This window comes from Rhinopithecus bieti, unplaced genomic scaffold (assembly GCF_001698545.2).
Source record: "Rhinopithecus bieti isolate Rb0 unplaced genomic scaffold, ASM169854v2 scaffold_18644, whole genome shotgun sequence".
NCBI classification, from domain to species: domain Eukaryota; kingdom Metazoa; phylum Chordata; class Mammalia; order Primates; family Cercopithecidae; genus Rhinopithecus; species Rhinopithecus bieti.
Genome location: NW_016809656.1, coordinates 3,003,731 through 3,023,693, shown reverse-complemented (window position 1 = coordinate 3,023,693; position 19,963 = coordinate 3,003,731). Strand labels below are relative to the sequence as shown.

The 19,963-nt window shown below is 45.1% G+C and overlaps 1 protein-coding gene across 1 annotated transcript in view; it reads left to right on the top strand.

Moving 5' to 3' along the window:
* The window catches only part of SASH1 (SAM and SH3 domain containing 1), a 213,625-nt gene that overhangs the window by 96,953 nt on the left and 96,709 nt on the right, over positions 1–19,963 (top strand). The window contains exons 3-4 of the mRNA XM_017889951.1: positions 1,247–1,297; positions 1,425–1,474. Of these exons, the coding sequence (XP_017745440.1) occupies positions 1,247–1,297; positions 1,425–1,474 (101 nt within the window). The remainder of the gene's footprint in view (positions 1–1,246; positions 1,298–1,424; positions 1,475–19,963) is intronic.

The window sequence follows — 19,963 nt, the reverse complement described above, 5'->3', positions numbered from 1 at the left end:
TTTTTTTTTTTTTTTTTTTGAGACGGAGTCTCTTTCTGTTACCCAGGCTGGAGTGCAGTGGAGCAATCTGTGTTCACTGCAAGCTCTGCCTCCCAGGTTCACGCCATTCTTCTGTCTCAGCCTCCTGAGTAGCTGGGACTACAGGCACACGCCACCACACCTGGCTGATTTTTTTTTTTTTTTTTTTTTTTGTATTTTTAGTAGAGACGGGGTTTCACCATGTTGACCAGAATGGTCTGGATCTCCTGACCTCGTGATCCACCTACCTCAGCCTCTCAAAGTGTTGGGATTACAGGCGTGAGCCACTGTGCCGGCCTCAGTGCATCTTAATATCAAGTATTTATATTTCATTTATCAAATCGATACCAAGATTATTTGTTTTTAAATTTCCAGACAGGTCAGTTCATTTGTGTTAGGGAAGTATAGTGATTTTTAAGGCTGCAAGATAACATTCAGTTAGCTTCCCAACTTCCTAAAGACATTAACAACTTCTACTAAGCTACTAAGTACTCTGAATACATTTAGAACTTTAAAACTGGATTGGGGCCAGGTGCGGTGGCTCATGCCTGTAATCCCAGCACTTTGGGAAGCCGAGGCAGGCAGATCACAAGGTCAAGAGATCAAGACCATCCTGGCCAACATGGTGAAATCCCGTCTCTACTAAAAATACAAAAATGAGTTGAGCATGGTGGCGTGTGCCTGTAATCCCAGCTACTTGGGAGGCTAAGGCAGGAGAATCATTTGAACCCAGAAGGCGGAGGTTGCAGTGAGCTGAGTTCGCGCCACTGCACTCCAGCATCCAGCCTGGTGACAGAGCTAGACTCTGTCTCCAAAAAAAAAAAAAAAAAGTAGATTGGAACTCTAGTGTCTTTGGAAAACAGCTAAACTCAAATGGGCTGCAGTAAATTCAGTGTCCCAGTGACCAACTAAATGTATCCACAGAATTATTTCACCATGAACTGTCAGTCCCCTTGACTGAAATTGTCCTTTTTTTTTTTTCTTCTGCAATAAAATTGTCAGCAGAGTCTGGCAGCAAAGTTTGGAAAATAGTTCAATCTTAGGGGGCCAGAGCTCTCATTTTAAAAGTATTTAGTTTTCCCAGAAAATCTTCTTATCTCTGCCATCTCCTCCCACTCTATACCCTAACCTTTCCCGAATCCTCCCCTCTCTTCTTACATGTCTATTTGTATTTCTCGTGTGTGACATGTTTGGAAGTCCCGTTAAACCGGCATCTGTTCTGTTTTAGGAGAAACCCGACGCTAGCCCCACGTCACTTCAGCTGCGGTCCCAGATCGAAGTAAGCACAATGACTTTAATCATCTAGTTTTGCTTCTGCCTTTTTTTTTTTTTTAAGTGACACTCTGTACAAATCAGATGAAGCCTGCTGCTCTGACCACACTGACTATACGAATCTTCTCTCGTAGGAGTCGCTTGGCTTCTGTAGCGCCGTGTCAACACCAGAAGTGGAAAGAAAGTAAGTCTTTCTCCCTCTGCCCAGGATCACTTTCCGAGAAGGTGTCTTTTAGGTCCATGCTGACGGAAATCAAACAGGCGATCGTGTGCGTATGTACTATGGACTTGAACGTCATTTTCCTTAACATGTTGCATGCATGTGTACGTATCTAGGTGGCTAAGAAGGTGTTTTGTAATGCAGTTAGTGATGTCTAAGGATTTTGTGAAGAGTTACTGATTTTACACTGCCTATTGTGAATAAACCCTAAATAAATCTCTGGAAATAAAAGAGAAAGGGAAAGGATAGGTGCATTAACCAAGATGGAGTTTCATCTTTTACATTAATTTTTAATATAGGATGAAAGTTATCAAGAAGCAAGATACAAAAATAAAATGTACTATATTCCAGAATAAACCAATGATTAAAAACCCATCTTCTGCACCTCATTTTGGTAGGTGACCTTAAAACAGCAATGAACATGTGTGTAAAAAAATGGCAAATGATCCCTGGCCTTTCCTGTTAAAGGTAATATTTTTGCTTCCTTGACCCAACTTGGGCCCTGTAATTTCTGCTTTCATAGAAGCTAATTTTATGTTTCGTGTTGTATTTTCAGTATTTCTTTTAGGCAACATAAATAAGACAAAAAACAAAGAGAATCTTTTTTCTAAAACCTTTTCTTTTTCTACTTTATTATGCTAGAATGTTCTATTTGTGATCTTCCATGGTAAAAAAATTTAAAGAAAGTCTACATCTCTAAACAGACGCTTCCTTTGGCATGGAGCCACTTGTACGTTCATGCCAAGGGAGGCATAGAAGTGGTTTAGGCATCAAATATTTCTGGAATGCAAAGCACACGTTGGGGAGAGCGTGTGTGTGCTTTAGAGCACAGCTTTGCCTAATCCATCCACGTGTGTGTGCTGCTGGCACAGGCGGTTCAGGGAGGAGGGCTGCTTTGCCAGAAAGCTATAATTCTAAACTTAAGAGGCTTTGTGGGTTTGGTTCTGGACTGAGGAACGTTGCGGGTGATGTCCCACAGCAAACCAAGGCCACTGCCCACTCATGGTGCGAGGATAACTGTGCACATCCGTCAACTTTTTTTTGTTTTGCTTACCTTGCCTCTTCCTAGGAACCTGGCAATGTGGAGGCTGAAATAGACAAAAAAGACTCAAGTTGACCTTGACTTTGAACTTGGAGGTACTGTGGTGGGGTAGAAGCATCAAGTGAATGGGCTGTAGCTTTTCCTGCCCTAGTTTATTACTTATGTAGCATGATTCAGGCTGAGAGCTCAGGTGTTCCCTCAGAATCTCTGAATCCTTCAGGAAACAAGAAATGTTTGCTTTTCCTCCTGAGAGGAAGTGACTCACCAAATTTGTACTAACCTTAGTTAGGCTGGGTAGTACTTCTTCCCCTCAATTGTGGAGAGTCATTCTTTCCGTGTTTATATCCTTTGCTTAGTAAAATGTGGCATGGCTCTTGGGGCCGAAAGAGACTGATGGCCTCCTTTGAGGTTAACGAAAAAATTCAAACACACACCCACTGTCTCCATTTGTAATATTGTCATCTTGCCTCTATAATTTTAAGTGGTTCAAACTTAATGTGCTTCTAAACAATTTGAAAGTTTAAAAACATTTTGTCCTTTATTTCTCTGTTAATGGCTTTTGAAAATTATGCTACCCTTTGCTTTTAACTTAAAAACACTTTCTTTTAAAAACTTTTATGGCTGGGTGCAGAGGCTCAGGCCTGTAATTCCAGCACTTTGGGAGGCTGAAGTGGGAGGATCACTTGAGGCCAGGAGTTTGAGATCAGCCTGGGCAACATAGTAAGACCCTCTCTGATCCAGCACCATGCCCCTGCCCCCAGCCCCCCAAAATTAGCCAGGTGTGGTGGTGCCCACCTGTAGTCCCAGCTACTCGGGAGGCTGAGGCAGGTGGGTCCCCTGAGCCCAGGAAGTTAAGGTTGCAGTGAGCTGTGATCATGCTTGGGTGACAGAACAAGACCCCATCTCAAAAGAAAAAAGTGATAAAATAAATGTAAACTTACAGTAAAGTTTCAAGGATTGAGAATTTTGCAGTGAATGTTCATATAATCTTCATGTAGGCCACCAGTTGTTGACATTTGCACACTCCTGAGCTTTCTCTCTGTCTCTCTCTCTCTCTCTCTCTCTCACACACACACACCACCACCACCACCACCACCACCACCACTAATTATTATTACTGCTAGCCTGTTGGAGAATAAATGGTAGACATCACGACTGTCACCCCAAATGCTTAAGCAAATATTTCCTAAGGACAACAACATTCTGTTACAGAATAATATAGTATAATGACCAAATACAGGAAACTTAATAACTTTTTCTAATACACAGTTTCTATTCTAGTTTTCTTTTCTTTTCTTTTCTTTCTTTCTTTTTTTTTTTTTTTTGTTTTGTTTTTTGAGAGGGAGTATCGCTCTGTTGCCCAGGCTGGAGTGCAGTGGCATCATCTCAGCTCACTGCAACCTCTACCTCTTGGGTTCAAGCTATTCTGCCTCAGCCTCTTGAGTAGCTGAGACTACAGGCACCCGCCACCACACCTGGCTAATTTTTTTTGTATTTTAGTAGAGAAGGTGTTTCACCATGTTGGTCAGACTGGTCTCGAATTCCTGACGTCAAATGATCTGCCCGCCTTGGCCTCTCAAAGTGCTGGGATTACAGGGATGAGCCACTGTGCCTGGCCCTATTTGTTTTTCTAATTGTCGCAATAATGTCTCTTATAGCATTGTTTTTCCAATCCAGCACTTTTAGAAAAAAAAAAAAAAATCACTCACGGCATGTTGGTGTCATGTCTTTTGTCACATTTAATCTGAAAGGGTTTCTTAGCCTTCCTTTATCTTTGACAATAATGACATTTTTCAGAGTGTAAGCTAGTTGTTTGGTGAAGTGTTTGTTTAGCATTTATTTGTTTTTGTTTTTTGATTTTTTTTGCTCCACAGTGCATTACATCAGGGGGCCCGTGATGTCCGTTTGTTTCATTATTAGTGATATTAATTTCGGTCATTCAGTTCAGGTGGTATCTGCCAGGTTTTCTTTGAGAAGTTATGATTTCTTCTTTGTAGTGAATATATATGTATATATTGTGAGGTGATAATCTGAGCCCATGAAACTATCATGGTTCTCATCAAACTTTTACCTAATGGTTTTAGATTCTTTCCATGATTCTTGCCTGAATCAGTGTTGCTGTGATGGTTGCAAAAGGGTGATACTTATTCTTGTATTGATGATTATTTTGTATAAAATCTCCCAAGAGAGTTTGTGTTTAAATTTCATTTGCTTTTAAAGATCTATCACTCTGAAAATCCTAGGTCAGATTATATTTTGAGTAGGTTTGATGCCTTGTCTCTATTGAATAATTTATTAATTGTATTTGAAGATGCAAATAGACAAGCGCACTATTCCCTTACATCAAAATGCTTGCTGGGATCCTTGCCATTGAGTATGGGAGCCTCAAAGGGTGACCTGGTGAACCAGTTCGCTGTGTCTGGTTGGTGTCTGCAAAAGTCTCTGCCAACCAAAATATCATTCTGCGTCAGAGTGGTATTCTATGGGCAGAAGTTTTCTCTGCTTTTTATTACAAAAACAAGAGAACTTAGAAAACACATGTGGGCAAGACCTGCAGGGGCCCACCCTTAGAAGCAGAAATGCAGAGGAGGCAGTGTGGAAGCTGAGCACTGCTCCTGCGACTCCTGCCTCGCAGATCCAGTTTCCCAACTTGTCTCAGGCACCCCCAGTGCGCGTGCCTCCATCCTCCTCGCCCAGCTAAAACCTATTCCAAGGGAGAGATCTGGCTTTAATTATGCTTCAAATGTCTGTTTCTAAAAAATAACATCACTTCTCTCGGCAGTATTTAGCATTTAACAGGGTTTAAAGTCTCAAGTTACAGGAAGTTAGCTCTGACCAGAAGATGGGGAGGGAAAGAGACAAGCAGTGAGATTTCCGACATACCTGGCATCTCAGCATCTATTATAGGTGCTCCTGCCAAGTGGGGCTGCTGGCCTCTAGATGTGCTCGACCCGCGTATACAAGAGGTAGGTTGATAGGTAGGTGATAGGGAAGTAGGTGGGGGAAAGAAAGACTAGACCCTCCCTACCTCGTCATGAGTTTGATGGGGTCCCCATTCATCCTTATTTTCTTACTTCATAGAGAAGGCCAGGAGAGCTTTTATTTGAGCCTCTTCTGTTTATATCTGTCTACGTTGTTTATTGATGAGACTATCTGTTACTGGAAAGGGGTCCTGATCTAGACCCCAAGAGAAGATTCTTGGACCTCGTGCAAGAAAGAATTCAGGGCAAGTCCGTAGAGTAAAGTGAAAGCAAGTTTGTTAGAGAAGTAAAGAAACCAAAGAATGGCTACTCCAGAGGCAGAGCAGTGGCATGGGCTGCTCGACTGAGTAGACGTACAGTTGATTTTTGATTATATGTTAAACAAGGGGTGAATTATTTATAAGTTTTCTGGGGAAGGGGCAGGCAGTTCCCAGAACTGAGGGTCCCTCCCTTTTCAGACCATATAGGGTAACTTCCAGATATTGTCATGGCACCTGTAAACTGTCATGGTCCTGGTAGGAGTGTCTTTTGGCATGCTAACGCATTATAATTCACATACAATGACCAGTGAGGGTGACCAGAGGTCACTTTTTCATCACCATCTTGGATTTGGTGAGTTTTGGCCATCTTCTTTACTGCATCCTGTTTTATCGGCAGGATCTTTGACCTGTATCTTGTGATACCAGTCCTGCCAACCTCCTGTCTCATTCTGTCACTAAGAATGCCTAGCCTTCTGGAAATGCAGCCCAGCAGGTCTCAGCCTTATTTTACCCAGCCCCAGTTCAAGGTGGAGGTGCTGTGGTTCAAATGCCTCTGACATACGTGCTTTATTACTCAGTCTTGGATTTGTGTCAACTGGCTGAACAGGTGAAATTAACTAATTTTCTATTACCAGAGACTTTCAAGAATATTTAGAGAGTAAGGCTTTTCTTGAGGGAGCTGGGAAATAGCTTAATAACTACGACAAATAAGTTTAGCTACGAGTCGCAGAAAACCTGACAAATAGTGATTCCTTAGACACATCTGAGTTCCATGAATGGGTCCAGGGCTGGTTCCGTGACTCAAGTCGGCCTTCGGAAACCCAGATGGCTGGATTGCTTTCTTTTGTCTTCTTTCTTTTCTTTGCCGTCATAGCCTTAAAGTGGCTGCTGCATCTTCTAGGTGGGAAGAAAAAGCAGGGCAAAGGCAGGGAAGAAGGCAGTAGGTCCCAAGGTTAAACCATGTGCTTTGCAGAGCTTTCCTAGAAACCCTGTCCACCACGTTCCAGTGTGTGCCACTCATTTGCTCATGCAGCAGCTGTTTGCTGACCAACCTGTTGTTGAAGGCACCCTGCGGGGGCCCAGGATATAGTGATGGACAGAGCTGTCATAAGCTTATGTGCAGCCTACGTTTGAAGGCAGGGGGATATACTAGAACAAAAATTACATATTTAAAGTCGTGGCACGGAGAAAAGTAAAGCAAAGAAAGGGGACCCAGAACTGGGTCACTTGACCACCATAGCTATAAGGGAGTTTAGAGAAGTGAGCATTTTTAATGGAGCACATTGCTGTCCTAAACAACATAGCGTTGTTGTTGTTTTTTTTTTCTTGAGACAGTCTTGCTCTGTAGCCCAGGCTGGAGTGCAGTGGCATGATCTCAGCTCACTGCAAGCTCCGCCTCCTGGGTTCACGCCATTCTCCTGCCTCAGCCTCCCTAGTAGCTGGGACTACAGGCGCCCGCTACCACGCCCGTCTAATTTTTTGTATTTTCAGTAGAGACGGGTTTCACTGTGTTAGCCAGGATGGTCTTGATCTCCTGACCTCATGATCTGCCCGCCTCGGCCTCCCAAAGTGCTGGGATTACAGGCGTGAGTCACCGCGCCCAGCCCAGGGTTCTTTTCTTAAGGAAAGAGGGTGAATAGACATTGTATAGGAGACTAGCAGTATTTTCTACGAATAGTTAAACTTTTATTTGTATGCATGTAAACAAAGGAATCTGAAAATTGCCTAGATGTCTGACAAATAAACTGTGTGTCAAGATTTTTTATTGTCATTACATCCAAGGAAGCCAACTGTAGGGAGGGCCACCTGGCTATTTCGTATTCTGTTTATGGAGGAAATCTTCATGGGGTAGTTTATATAGACTAAAAATTGAAAAGGCATAAGCAGGTAATAATAGGTGATGTTTATTGAGTTCTTATTATGTGCCAGGAACTGAGCTAAGCACTTAACATTGATGCATTTAATACAAAAACCCTATGAGATGATAAATGGTATGATTCCCATTTACAAATGCAAAACTAAAGGACAGAGGTAAGTTGCCCAGGACCACACACTTACTAAGGAGCAGTACACAGATTTGGTCCCAGTTCAGAACCCATAACCCTAACCACAGAGCTATAATTCCAAAGTCCTTAGAATGCATTGCTTATGCAAATACAGAGGCTAGTGGCAAATCGTGTTCGGTAGCATCAAATAAATAGCAGCAGTTAAAACCTACACTTCAGAGTTCCCTTGAAAATAGGAGCAAATTCTACCCTCATCCAGATATAAGCTGGGTCCTGGTTATTTATCTGTAGAGGCAGGAAAGTACAAAATAAATCTCAAAACTTCACCTTAGCCAATATTTATAACTTCTTTTCTACTAAGTCTTTCACTGGAGTTGAACAGTCACTGATTTAGTTTCCCTTTTTTTCATTATCTGTGGCTACACTTGAACTGTTTTATCGTCAAAAGTCCAAAAATGTATAGCATGATGGAAAAGGAAGGTAAATAAAAGGAGAGAAGGCCAATAGAGCAGTGTTCTGTCATTAAAAAAGAGGATCGAATATAGTTTATAAATGTTCTATGCGGACACTTAACTCTCCTTGGACAATGCTTTACTCTCGGGTATGTTTTATCTGGCAAGCTGATTACTCTTTTGATTATGTCAGCTTTCCTTTTTTCCCTCTCAAAGATCTTTGTCTTCACCCTCTTTCCTCTGACTGCAGGGAAGAAGCCCCAGCACACATGTGCCTGTTGCAGTCCCTCCAACTCCCTGTTTTGGATCATCTGCTGCTCTCTGGATTGCTTGCATCTCTGATCTGATCTTCTCCTCCTCCTACTCCTTCTCTTCTTCTTCTTTCTCCTCTTCTTCTTCTTCCTCTTGTTCCTCCTCCTCTTCCTCCTCCTACTCCTTCTCTTCTTCCTCTTCTTCTTCCTCCTCTTCTTCCTCTTTGTCCTCCTCCTCTTCCTCTCCTCATCCTCCTCATCCTCCTCCTCCTCTGTGGTCTGCCATCCACCTACCTGGCCACCTTAACCCTTGCTACGTGCTCCCTAGGCAGAGCAAAAGCTGCTGCAGTTTCTCAGACAGGCCCTATTCTCCCATGGCATGCTGAACCTCGGAAATGCTGCTCCTTCAGTGGGATGCTGTGTCTCCCACTCTCTCACCATCATCCCCCACCGCCTGCCCCCTGACCTTTCCCTGGGCAAGCTCCATTTAATCTTAAAACCTCAGCTCTGGAGTTGGCCTCTCCCAGAATTCTCCCCTAATCCATAGACTTGAGGTGAAGTGGCCTGCTACTTGGCCTCTATACCCCCTGGACTCTCCTGCTCCTGTTGCAGTGGAGTGTGTGTGTGTGTATGTGTGTGTGTGTGGTCACCTTCCACCGTGAACTTCTTGAGCCCTAGATCTTTTGCTTCTCTCCTGGCACACAGAAGATATTCCGTAATGTTGCATAAATCAATTGAGTGACTGAGCATGCACAAACATGCTTAGGTCTTCTTTACTCTAGAAAAATCTGCTTGCCATTCTTCCGGACTCTGTTTCTGTTTCTTTCCCTAATTGCTAAACTTCTCCCATGAAGCCTGGCTCCAGTCTTCATTCCCTGATGAAATGTTATTTCAGAGGTCAATGGCTTTATAGGAACCTAACCAGAGACCTCTCCCCGTGTGCAGTTCCTATTGCATTGGGTCCTGCTGACTTTTCCTCAGGACGCATTTCTCTCATCTCCCTTGGTGGCTGTGACTTTGCCACCAAGTTTCGAGTTTTTCCTCCTTTATGTGCACTCTGTGCAGCTCTGGCCACCCCTTACTGTAAGTGCACCCCAGGCTTTTTACCCAGCCTGTGCGCTCTCCCAAGGCTCTTACCTGTGCCCATGGCTTTGAGCTCTTTAGGTACCCATTGTAGATTTAACTCTCTAGCTCTGACCTTTACAATCTGGTAGCTTGCCTATTACAGCCTCTTGCTGAAAAATGCCTGCTCACTAACATCTCAGCCACCCAAACTGCCCATTCATATAACATAACTCACCACTTCCGCTTGACCCTTCTCTAACCACCTGCTCTTTGTCCATACTTCCCTCTCTGTATCCTTGAGTAACTTTTCTGCCCTTCACCCAGGGTTTTTCATCATGACGTCCTGCTTTTTTTCCTTGACCCCAGATTGTCAACTGCCAAATCCTGTTTTTCAACTTCTGTAACTTTTCCTTTGTTTCCCTCTGTTTTAGTCCATTTTGTGTTGCTATAATAGAATACCTGAGACTGGTTCTTTTCTTTTCTTTTCTTTTCTTTTCTTTTTTTTCTTTTCTTTTCTTGAGACAGTCTTGCTCTGTCACCCAGGCTGGAGTGTGGTGGCACAGTCTTGGCTCACTGCAACCTCCACCTCCTGAGTTCAAGTGATTCTCCTGCCTCAGCCTCTTGAGTAGCTGAAACTACAGGCATGTGCCACCACGCCCAAGTAATTTTTGTATTTTTAGTAGGGACAGGGTTTCACCATGTTGGCCAGGCTTGTTATGAACTCCTGACCTCAAGTGATCCACCCGCCTCAGCCCCCCAAAGTGCTAGGATTACAGGTGTGAGCCACTGTGCCTGGCTGAGACTGGCTAATTTCCTTCTTTCTTTTCTTTCTTTCTTTTTTTTTTCTGAGATGGAGTTTTGCTCTTGTTGCCCAGGCTGGAGTGCAATGGTGCAATCTTGGCTCACTGCAACCTCCACCCACCAGGTTTAAGTGATTCTCCTGTGTCAGTCTCCCAAGTAGCTGGGATTACAGGCATGTGCCACCAAGCCTGGCTCATTTTGTATTTTTAGCAGAGATGGGGGTTTCTCCATGTTGGTCAGCCTGGTCTGGAACTCCCGACCTCAGGTGATCCACCCACCTCAGCCTCCCAAAGTGCTGGAATTACAGGTGTGAGCCGCTGTGCCCGGCCCGAGACTGGCTAATTTCTAAAGAAAAAATGTTTATTCAGCTCAGGGTTCTGCAGCCTGGGAAGTTCAAGAGCATGGCCCTGGCTTCCAGGGAGGGCCTTCCTGTGGGGTCATAACATGGTAAAAAAAAGCAAAAGGGGAAGTGAACAGATGTGAAGAGCCAGGACCAAACAAGAAGAATAACCTCACTTTGTAACAGCCCACTCTCTGAGGAACCGATCCATTTCCATGGGAATTAATCCAGGCCCTCAAGAGTGAGAACTCACTACCACAAGCATGGCAGTAAACCATTCATGAGGGATCTGCTCCTGTGACCCAACACCTCCTGCTAGGCCCCACCTCCCAGCATCACCACACGGGAAATCAAATTTCATCATGAGTTTCAGTGGGGACAGAAAGACCATACCCAAACTATAGCACCCTTTGTGTATTTTTAATCTGTATTGTTCCAAGTGAGACCCTTAGTGCTCTTTTCATGAACTAAAGAGCATTCCAGAAATTGCTTTTGGATTTATCTCCCTAAAATACACTCAGGTCACGTCTCATTGAGGGGATGCCCAGCTCCCCCCAGTGACATCTATAAATTAGGACCTGTCTAGGTTTTCACCTTAGTAACCAGTGCCCCCTACATGCATCCCTGGCCTTTCTTTATTGCTGGCTCTCCCCAGCAATAACCTCATACCTTCATATAACCCCTACTCCAGCCCAACTAGATATTATGATTACCCAAATGCCCCCTTGGCTGTCTGAATTTCATGCCTTGGAAGCATTTCCTTCCTTCAGGTCCTATTTGAAAGGCTGTTTCTCCTTGACTGCTTTCTCAGTCTCTTCACTGTCTGTATCCTCTCCTCTCCTTGGACTCCAGTAGTATTTTCCATGGATCTGATGTCTCTTAACATACTGTAACACGTATCATATCATCATTGTTGTCAACATCATCATGACATGGTTTCTCGGGTGATGTCTATATATTGGGTACTGTGCAAATCTCTCATGATATGTTATCTCTCTTTTGTTGTTTTTTGTATAAACTCATTGAGGTATATATTATATTTGAGACTCATTAGCTTGCCTAAATTCCCAGAGCTAGAGACACACATCTCAATCCATTGTGAGTGTCATTATACCTTGGAATTAAGATGCCCTGCCTGGTACCAGACTCTCTGGGTTCAAATCCAGGTTGTCTATCTTACCAGCTCTGCAACTTTTGGGCAAGTCACTTGACCTTTCTGTCTATAGTTTCCACAATTACAAAATGAAGATGATAATTGTAGTGCTTACCTCACTTACTAAGCCACCAAGAGCATAGTAAGCCCTGATAATCTTGTCTGTTATCTATCTTGTCTGGCCCACATTCATGCCTTTGCCTGTGGCTTGAGCCACTTGTATATTTCTCTAATCCCAGAAGAACCAACATAGTCATGAGCCCTGAGGCTGAGAGCTCACTCTTCCGATTTTCTTCAGTGTCCAGGATACTGGTTTGCACAGAGCAAGTGCTCATTTAGTACTTGCATTGAATTCATTGAATGCCCCTAGTTCTTTGAAATAGGGCTACAAATGGATTGTTCCCAGGACTGGAATTTCAGAGAAGCGACCTTGAGCTTACTTGTTACCCAACGTGTGTCAGTGTCTCCCCAGACTGATAGCATGAATAAAAAGTGCTTTCCGCTTGTAAATATTAACATTATAAAGACACCTGTAAATAAACATTTAACAGAATAGTAGCTTCCATAAATTGCCAAATCTTTTTCTGATGGTTGCCCCCATTTTCTTACTGGATTTTGTTTCATAGTCTGCTTCAAGTCTCCCTAGATTTTCCTTTCCTAAAATAGAAACAACTGCTGGGCATGGTGACCTGCACCTATGGTCCTAGCTACTCGGGAGGCTGATGCAGGAAGATTGCTTGAGCTCAGGAGTTCGAGACTAACCTGGGCAACACAGCAAGACCCTGTCTCTTAAAGGAAAAAGAAAGAAAGGAAGAAAGAAAGAACAGACTACATAATACCTTCAGATGAAGGTACAATACCAAGAAACTCATACATAATATTGTGATTTAGAAAATCATGCTGTGGAATTATCAGTCCTCCTTTGGAAGTAGACAAGATTCAGTGAAAAGGGCTGATGAGGTCTGTGAGTTTAGGAAATCCAGGTCAAGCCACATCCCCTGGTGCTGACATGAATGCATCCTGTCTCCACATCCTGTTTGTGGCGGGGCTATGGTGTAGGGTGGGGACACCCATGTTTTCCCCTGGGGAGTGTGTGTGTGCGCCCTGTGCCTGGGGCTTTTGTCTGTATATGGGAGTGAGGACGTCACGCAGAGGCATGCCCTTCAGAGTGGGTCACAGGGTGCTTCTGCCCCACGGAGGTGGATGTGCCCTTGCTCTGTGCCTGGTGTCCTCCCAGTCCCCATGGGCTGTTAGAGCATCACCAAGATAACCAAAGGCAACTGGAGCCACCATTATTTGTTTTTTTCAGGTGCACCAGGGTGGGAAGCATAGGCAAAACAGCAAACTTAGGTTTCAGAAAACAAATGGACTGGCCCAAGAGCCAGGTGTTATTATGAGAGTAGGTGCCCTTCTGCCTTAATCAGTAGAGGCTGAGGGCATGAGGGCCAGGTCACCGGCCAGGAGGCTCGTCCATCTGTGACTCGTCCTCTCTGCCACTTCATCCTCTGGGCTTCAGCTCCCTCGTGGGCATGGTGAGGAGTGTGAGTCAGGTGGTCTCCAGGGTCCTTCTAGCTCAGGCCATCTTTCGTTTTCTGCTCCAGTCTAAAGCATGCCCTGCACCGATCAATGTAGCTTGGACTCTGCATATCCCACTATGTTGTAGCTGGCGTAGGCTCTGGAGCTGGACAGAATCTGAGCGCGAATTTATGCTCTGCTAGTTGTGGGATTGGGAACAAGTTATTCGAATCCTTTATGCCTCAGGTTTCTATTCAATAAAGCATGCACAGAAACAGCTCTTTTCAAGGGTGGTGCTGTGAAATGCCCAGCACACAGCCTGGCAGGCGATAGGTGCTCACATTCTGCCGTTCCCTCCCTCACCCACTCTGTAATGTGCGGTGCTGCCCCTGGTGAGGGCAGTGAGTCTGATGTCTCTTCTCAGGCTCAGTAGACCGTGCCATACACACAGAGCTCATCAGTGACCATGGTTCCCTAAAATATGCCCTTCCCACATGACCTTTAGTTTCTTTTGTGATGCCTCCCACAGGGGCGGGTGGGAAACAACAGCTATTTTCATAGAGCCTTTGTGGTAGCAATGTGCTGAAGTATGTGTTTGTGCAGGCATAACTGTGTCCACACGTGTGTGTGCACGCGTGCACCATTGCACAGCATATTTGAGGGGCTCAGCATTCCAGAATACAGGAGCTTGGGGTAGGAGCAGCTGGTCCAGAATCCTCCTCCTCAGCTGTTCCCAACTGGAAACTCCGTTGCCCTTCCCTCTGTCTGGTGAGTGAGCCACCAGCCGACCCGGACACAGCTTGAGTCCGCACGTCTGCCCTGTGTCCTTTGCCGGTGGCAGGCTGTGTTTGTTCTTGCTGGGATGGCTGGGGACAGGTGCTGCTGCCAGGAATTGTTTAATATATGGAGGTGACTGCTGTTTATTCTCTCTCTTGCATAAGAAGAAACAGAATATTAGGCCAAGGATAGGGTGGTGGTAGGAGGCTATCAGTAAATAAATATCATTCCTATACTGGCAGGAAGATGGGGAGACTCACACCTACAGCTTAGTGAGTGCTCCCTGCATATCTTATTAATGCTCCTACCAAGTCTATAATGCAGATCGTATTCTACAGTTAAGGAAACCAAAGTTTAGAAAGGTTAGTGACTTAGCAAGATCACAGACCTTGAGTCAGGCAGAGCTGGATTTTGAATACAGCTCTGTTTATCTGCAAGGGCCAGACCGCTTCTCATCTACCCAGGTACAGGTACAATCAAAGACTGGTGTGCTCAGAAAGACCAGTGATGGACCAGGCAGCTCAGGAAGTTTAATTTAATAAGTGTTTGTCCAGTAGTAAGCCCTGGAAAGATAAGTAAGATAAAAAAGGTAGCTGTCCTCTTACAATCTGAAGACATGGAAAGATGCTTATAATGCAATGTGAAAACCATCAGGACGGGGGAACTGAAGAAGGAGGGATGGTGAACCCCACTTGGGAGATAGGCATGGTGCTGAGGACCCTGTATTTTGGCATCAGTCAGGGTTCTATTTGAGAAGTAGAATGTTAAGATAGAATAAGGACTTTATTATGGGCTTTTGACCTCATGCATCACAGCCCGTGCTAGCTGCACAGGCCAGGTGAGGCTGTTCCTTCTATGTCAGGTGGTACAGCCTGAAGTCAGCAGGGTGGGCAGTTCAGCAAAAACAATGCCTGCAAAGTGAAGAGAGCAAGGACAAAGTCCAGCCTGCCAGGGCGGGCTGACACCCATGCCATCAGTCACCGTCTCCAAGCAAGGCTTCAGCTTTGCAGGTGCAGAGGGCCTGCAGGAGTTGCTGGCATCCTTCCTCAGGAGCTCTGTACATCACAGGCCCAGGACTGAGGAGCTGAGGAGGAGACCCAGCAGGAATGTGAGCATGTGGGCCCAGCTACTGCCCCATGCCACCCCCTGACCCAGAGGACCAACAATAACAGCTAGAGCAGGGCCCCATGCCCACCGTGGCCATGAAGCATGGAAAGAAAAGAGCTACTTTCTGCGTTTCATGTAAAATCTCTCTTGTGGTCTAGACTAACCTGGAACTATGCAGGGAAGAGAATTCTGAGAAATGTAATCCGGCTGTTCTAAATTGTCAAGACTCCAAATCGCCACAGGTTCCCATAGAAGTGAGCACCTGAGGGCTGACTGGGGGTTCTCTTCAGCAAAAGCAGAGAGGAAGGACGTTCCTGGTGGAAGAAAGGGTGTGCAAAGCCATGGGAGCACAGCATCTTGGGGGAATAGGTGGTGGAGCCCCAGGCCTAGCTGGTGGAAGGCCTTCAGAGCCAGCGCAGGCATTTCCTGGTGATGGGCTTTGTATTTTAGACGGATCACTGTCAGCGTGAGGAGGTGAGCTTTGTGCCTCCCAGAAGGCATGGAGAACTGTGAAGGGAGGGAGAGATCTGGAAGGTCTAAAGGCTTTGTCAAGCCTTTCTTTATTCCGCTTCCACTTTCTGAATTCTTTTATCCGCCGGCTGATTCATTACTTCGTCGAATCTTCACGGACTGTCTCCTTCATGTCGGGAATGCTTGGTGGTCGAGACAACGCAGTCCCCAACCTCTGATCTAAAAGCTTTGCCCAAATAAAACCTTACAAGTCAGGATAATGGTTGAAAAGTATTGGCCACTTGTTTTATCGTATTACTCTGTATTCTTTTCTGAACATCTCACTTGCAGTATTGCTTATTTTATTTCGGAGGTGTTAGATACAAGGAGGGAATGGATAATGAAGATGGGCACTCTGATCCCCGGCCTCTCCTAGGCTAAGCCAGTGTTTCCAAGCATATCTGCACGTCACAATTACCTGGAGAGCTTGTTGGAGAGACAGATCCTCAGGCCTTGCCCAGACCTAATGCATTCAATCTCCAGATGTGGAATCCTGGAGGCTTCTAAGAAGTTTCTCAGGAGACTCTTAAGCAGCCAGCTTGGCTTTATTCATCGCCACCCAGATCAGTATCTTGTCAGCTTTAAGCTCTTGGCTTCTACTCCGCATCGTAAGCACAGGTCGAGTTGGGGGCTGTTCAGCTGATGTTGGTAGAGGTCATTTCATCATCACGGTGACCTTAGAAAGCTTCCTGGTGTCTGAATCATTTCCAGCAGCTGCTGATGCGCTCACAGCGTCAGAAGGGGAAGGACGTGAAGTAATCTGAGGGCAGGGTGAGATCAGCGAGTGGAGTGATCAAGTATGAGAGGACAGGGTCCACTTGGAGTGAGTCCAGGTGTGGAGGGCGCATGGAAGTGACAGAGATGCTTGAGAATTTAAAAATGAGATCTGAGAAGATGGGAAAACTTGAGTTTCCATTTTCATAGTATTTATAACATATAAAAATTTTCCATCAGCCATGTCTGTGAATAAATTAGAAGTGTGGCAGGGTAAGGCTGAAGTGGTTGCCGCTGGCTGGACACAGATTCAGGGCTGCCGCGTGTCCATGCTGCCCGTTGGGAGAAGTAGGGCAGGTGGGTGGCTCCCACAGCAGTGGTCTGGAGGGGTTGCTGGTCACTGTGCTCTGCAGGGAGAGGAAGGGCCGTCCATGCCTGCAGTGCCTCCAGCCTTGGCCTTCAGGGCTGCTTCCCCTGGACTCCCCTGCTGCCCCCAGGGCAGCTGGCAGAAGAAAAACGGCAGCCGCAGGCCCCACATCCCTCCAGGGTCCTCTGTGTCCAGGCTGCACAATGGCCTGCGTGGCCAGCAGGCCTCAGGGGTGGTGAATGGGAGCCACTGTTTGTTTCCACTGAGAAAGTCCTGACCTGCTTCCGGAGCCATTGCCATGGAAACGCAAGGAGGAGGTCCTTGAATGGAGCCTCTTTCCTCCCCATCTGCCCCACTCCCTTCCCCACCCCAGGCTGAGGCTGGTGAGGACCGGTCCCCTGCTGCCTCACTTTCCCCCAGGTTCCTGCACATTTGGTAAAAATACTCAAAGCCGGGGACCCTCCCTGCCCATATCAGTGGAGATCAGTGACCCCATATACACGCTACCCCAGCGTGTGGCAGCCCATTCTCACAGCAACTCTTAACCTGGGTCTGCCTCACGCAAACAGAGAGCCAGAGGGCCTTCCAGAGGGGCCCCCTCTAGCCTTAGCCACATTTCCCCGCAGAAAAGCCTCTCTTGGACCCTGTATTTATTGCACATATGTAGGAAATTTTAATAAAGGAAATAGAGCAAACGAATAATTTACAAAATAATTGGAAGCCATTTAATAGTGTAAACTGTCCGGGCGCAGTGACTCACACCTGTAATCCAAGCACTTTGGGAGGCAGAGGCTGGTGGATTGCTTGAGCCCAGGAGTTCGAGACCAGCCTGGGCAACATGACGAAATCCTGTCTCTACAAAAACAAATACAAAAATTAGCTGGACATGGTGGTGTGTGCCTGTAGTCCCAGCTATTTGGGGGCTGAGGAGGTGGGAGGATCACCTGAGACTGGGGAGGTTGAGGCTGTGGTGAGCTGTAATCACATCACTTCATTCCAGCCTGGCAGAGTGAGACCCAGAGTGTCTCATAACAATAATAATAATAATATAATGTAAACAAAGGTACTTTCTTTTTAGTAGGCTGCTTAAGCTCATAAGAAATTACCTTTTTTCTCATTTTATAATAACTAGCTTTTGTGGTGAAAATAATGGCTACAACCCTGTTTTGTTTTATTTTATTTTACTTTTGACAATAATTTAGTAATTCTTAAGATGAAAAAAAGACCTAAGTAAAATTTAAAATTCACAGTGAGACTATAAAATGAAGGCGTTTGTTTTTACTGATTAGATCAAAACCAGAAGAAAAAGCAGAATTTCAAGCCTCCCCACCCCCCGTTTTTTCACTCCTTAATTTGTGTGCCTACTGAAGAATCATCAAAAGTCAGAATTTGATCTGAAGCCACAGACTCCAGGGGCCACATTACAAACTTAAATTGCACTTTCAATACCAGTAATTAGAGACAATGCAGTTTTGGCTTTGGGCTCACAGTATTGCACCAGGTACTGTGAGTACCTGTGATCACTAAGACTGGTGAACTCCTTGACTCCACGGAGCTCAAGTTTTAGTGGGAAAAACATTGGTTTGGGTGTCTGAAGAGCTGAGTTTAATCTCCAGCTTTGTGACTTACAATGACTAATTGTGTGACCCTGGACAAGTCACTTACATAAGACTCTAGGCCAGAGTCTCTTCATACATACAGCAAGGCTAGTTTTTTTCAGGGTTTCTGTGAGCCTGAAATACGATGAGATATATGAATATACTTTGGTAAGCCAGACCAATGCTTTGTGGAAGTTAGTCATTTTCGTTTCTTAACCACTAACTGCATATTCATCCATTCTTATGCTACTAATAAAGACATACCCGAGACTGGGTAGTTTACAAAGGAAAGAGGTTTAATTGACTCACAGTTCCACATGGCTGAGGAGACCTCAGGAAACTTGCAATCATAGCAGAAGGGGAAACAAACATGTCCTTTTTCACATGATGACGAGAAGGAGAAGGGCGAGTGCCCAGCGAAGGCGGAAGCCCCTTATAAAACCATCAGCTCTCATGAGAACTCACTCACTATCACGAGAACAGCATGAGGGTAACCGCCCCCATGATTAAATTACCTCCAACCAGGTCCCACCCCTGTAGGGGACACAGAGCCAAATGATACCAAGCTGTTACAATTATATTCACCTGCATGTAACTGACACCTGACTTCAGTGTTTAGACAATGGGGACATCTTCTCATATAGCAGGGAGTCTGGAGTTGGGCTTTCCAAGGCTTGAGCAGCTGCTCAGGGAATTATTCCCTCTCCTACTCTACCATCCTTAGTATGGAACTTTCTTCCTTATGATAAAATGATGTATGTTCCAGGAGGGATAATGGGAAGAGCCAGGCAAAAGGCATGTAGATGGAGTAAATCCTTTTTGTCATAGAAACACTAGCTTTCTTAGAAACATCTCACCATAAAATTCTAGTATTTCTTCCCAGCGAGACACTGACACTTGGCCTCAACTAACTGCAAGGGAGTCTGAGGAAGTGAGTATTTTAGCAAGGTATACTGCTACCCCAAACAAAATTGGGACTCTGTAAGCAAGAAAGAAAATGAACTGGATATTGACATGGGAGGCAACTAGCTTGACTATTTTTATGTTTCAGTAAGATCTTCCTGAGTTTCGTAAATACCTGGAAGGTATGGGCCATGTTGTGTGCAGTTTCCTCATCCATTGGCATAGAGCTTTATTATCTATACCAAGCAAACAATGAATCATTGATTGTGTATGAAACTGGTCAGTTGCTGATTCCTTTTTGTATGACCTCTCATTGTTAAAAAAAAAATGGGGGCTCACGCCTGTAATCCCAGCACTTAGGGAGGCCAAGCTGGGAGAATTTCTTGAGGCCAGGAGTTCAAGACTAGCCTGGGCTACATAATGAGATGTCTTTGCAAAAAACAAAAAATCAAAAGATTAGTCGGGCGCGATGGCATGCAACTGGAGTCCCAGCTACTTGGAAGGCCAAAGCAGGAAGATTGCTTGACTCCAAGGGGTAGAGGCTGCAGCAAGCCATGATTGTGCGACTGCACTCTAGCCTGGGTGATAGAGCAAGAAACTGTCTCCAAAAA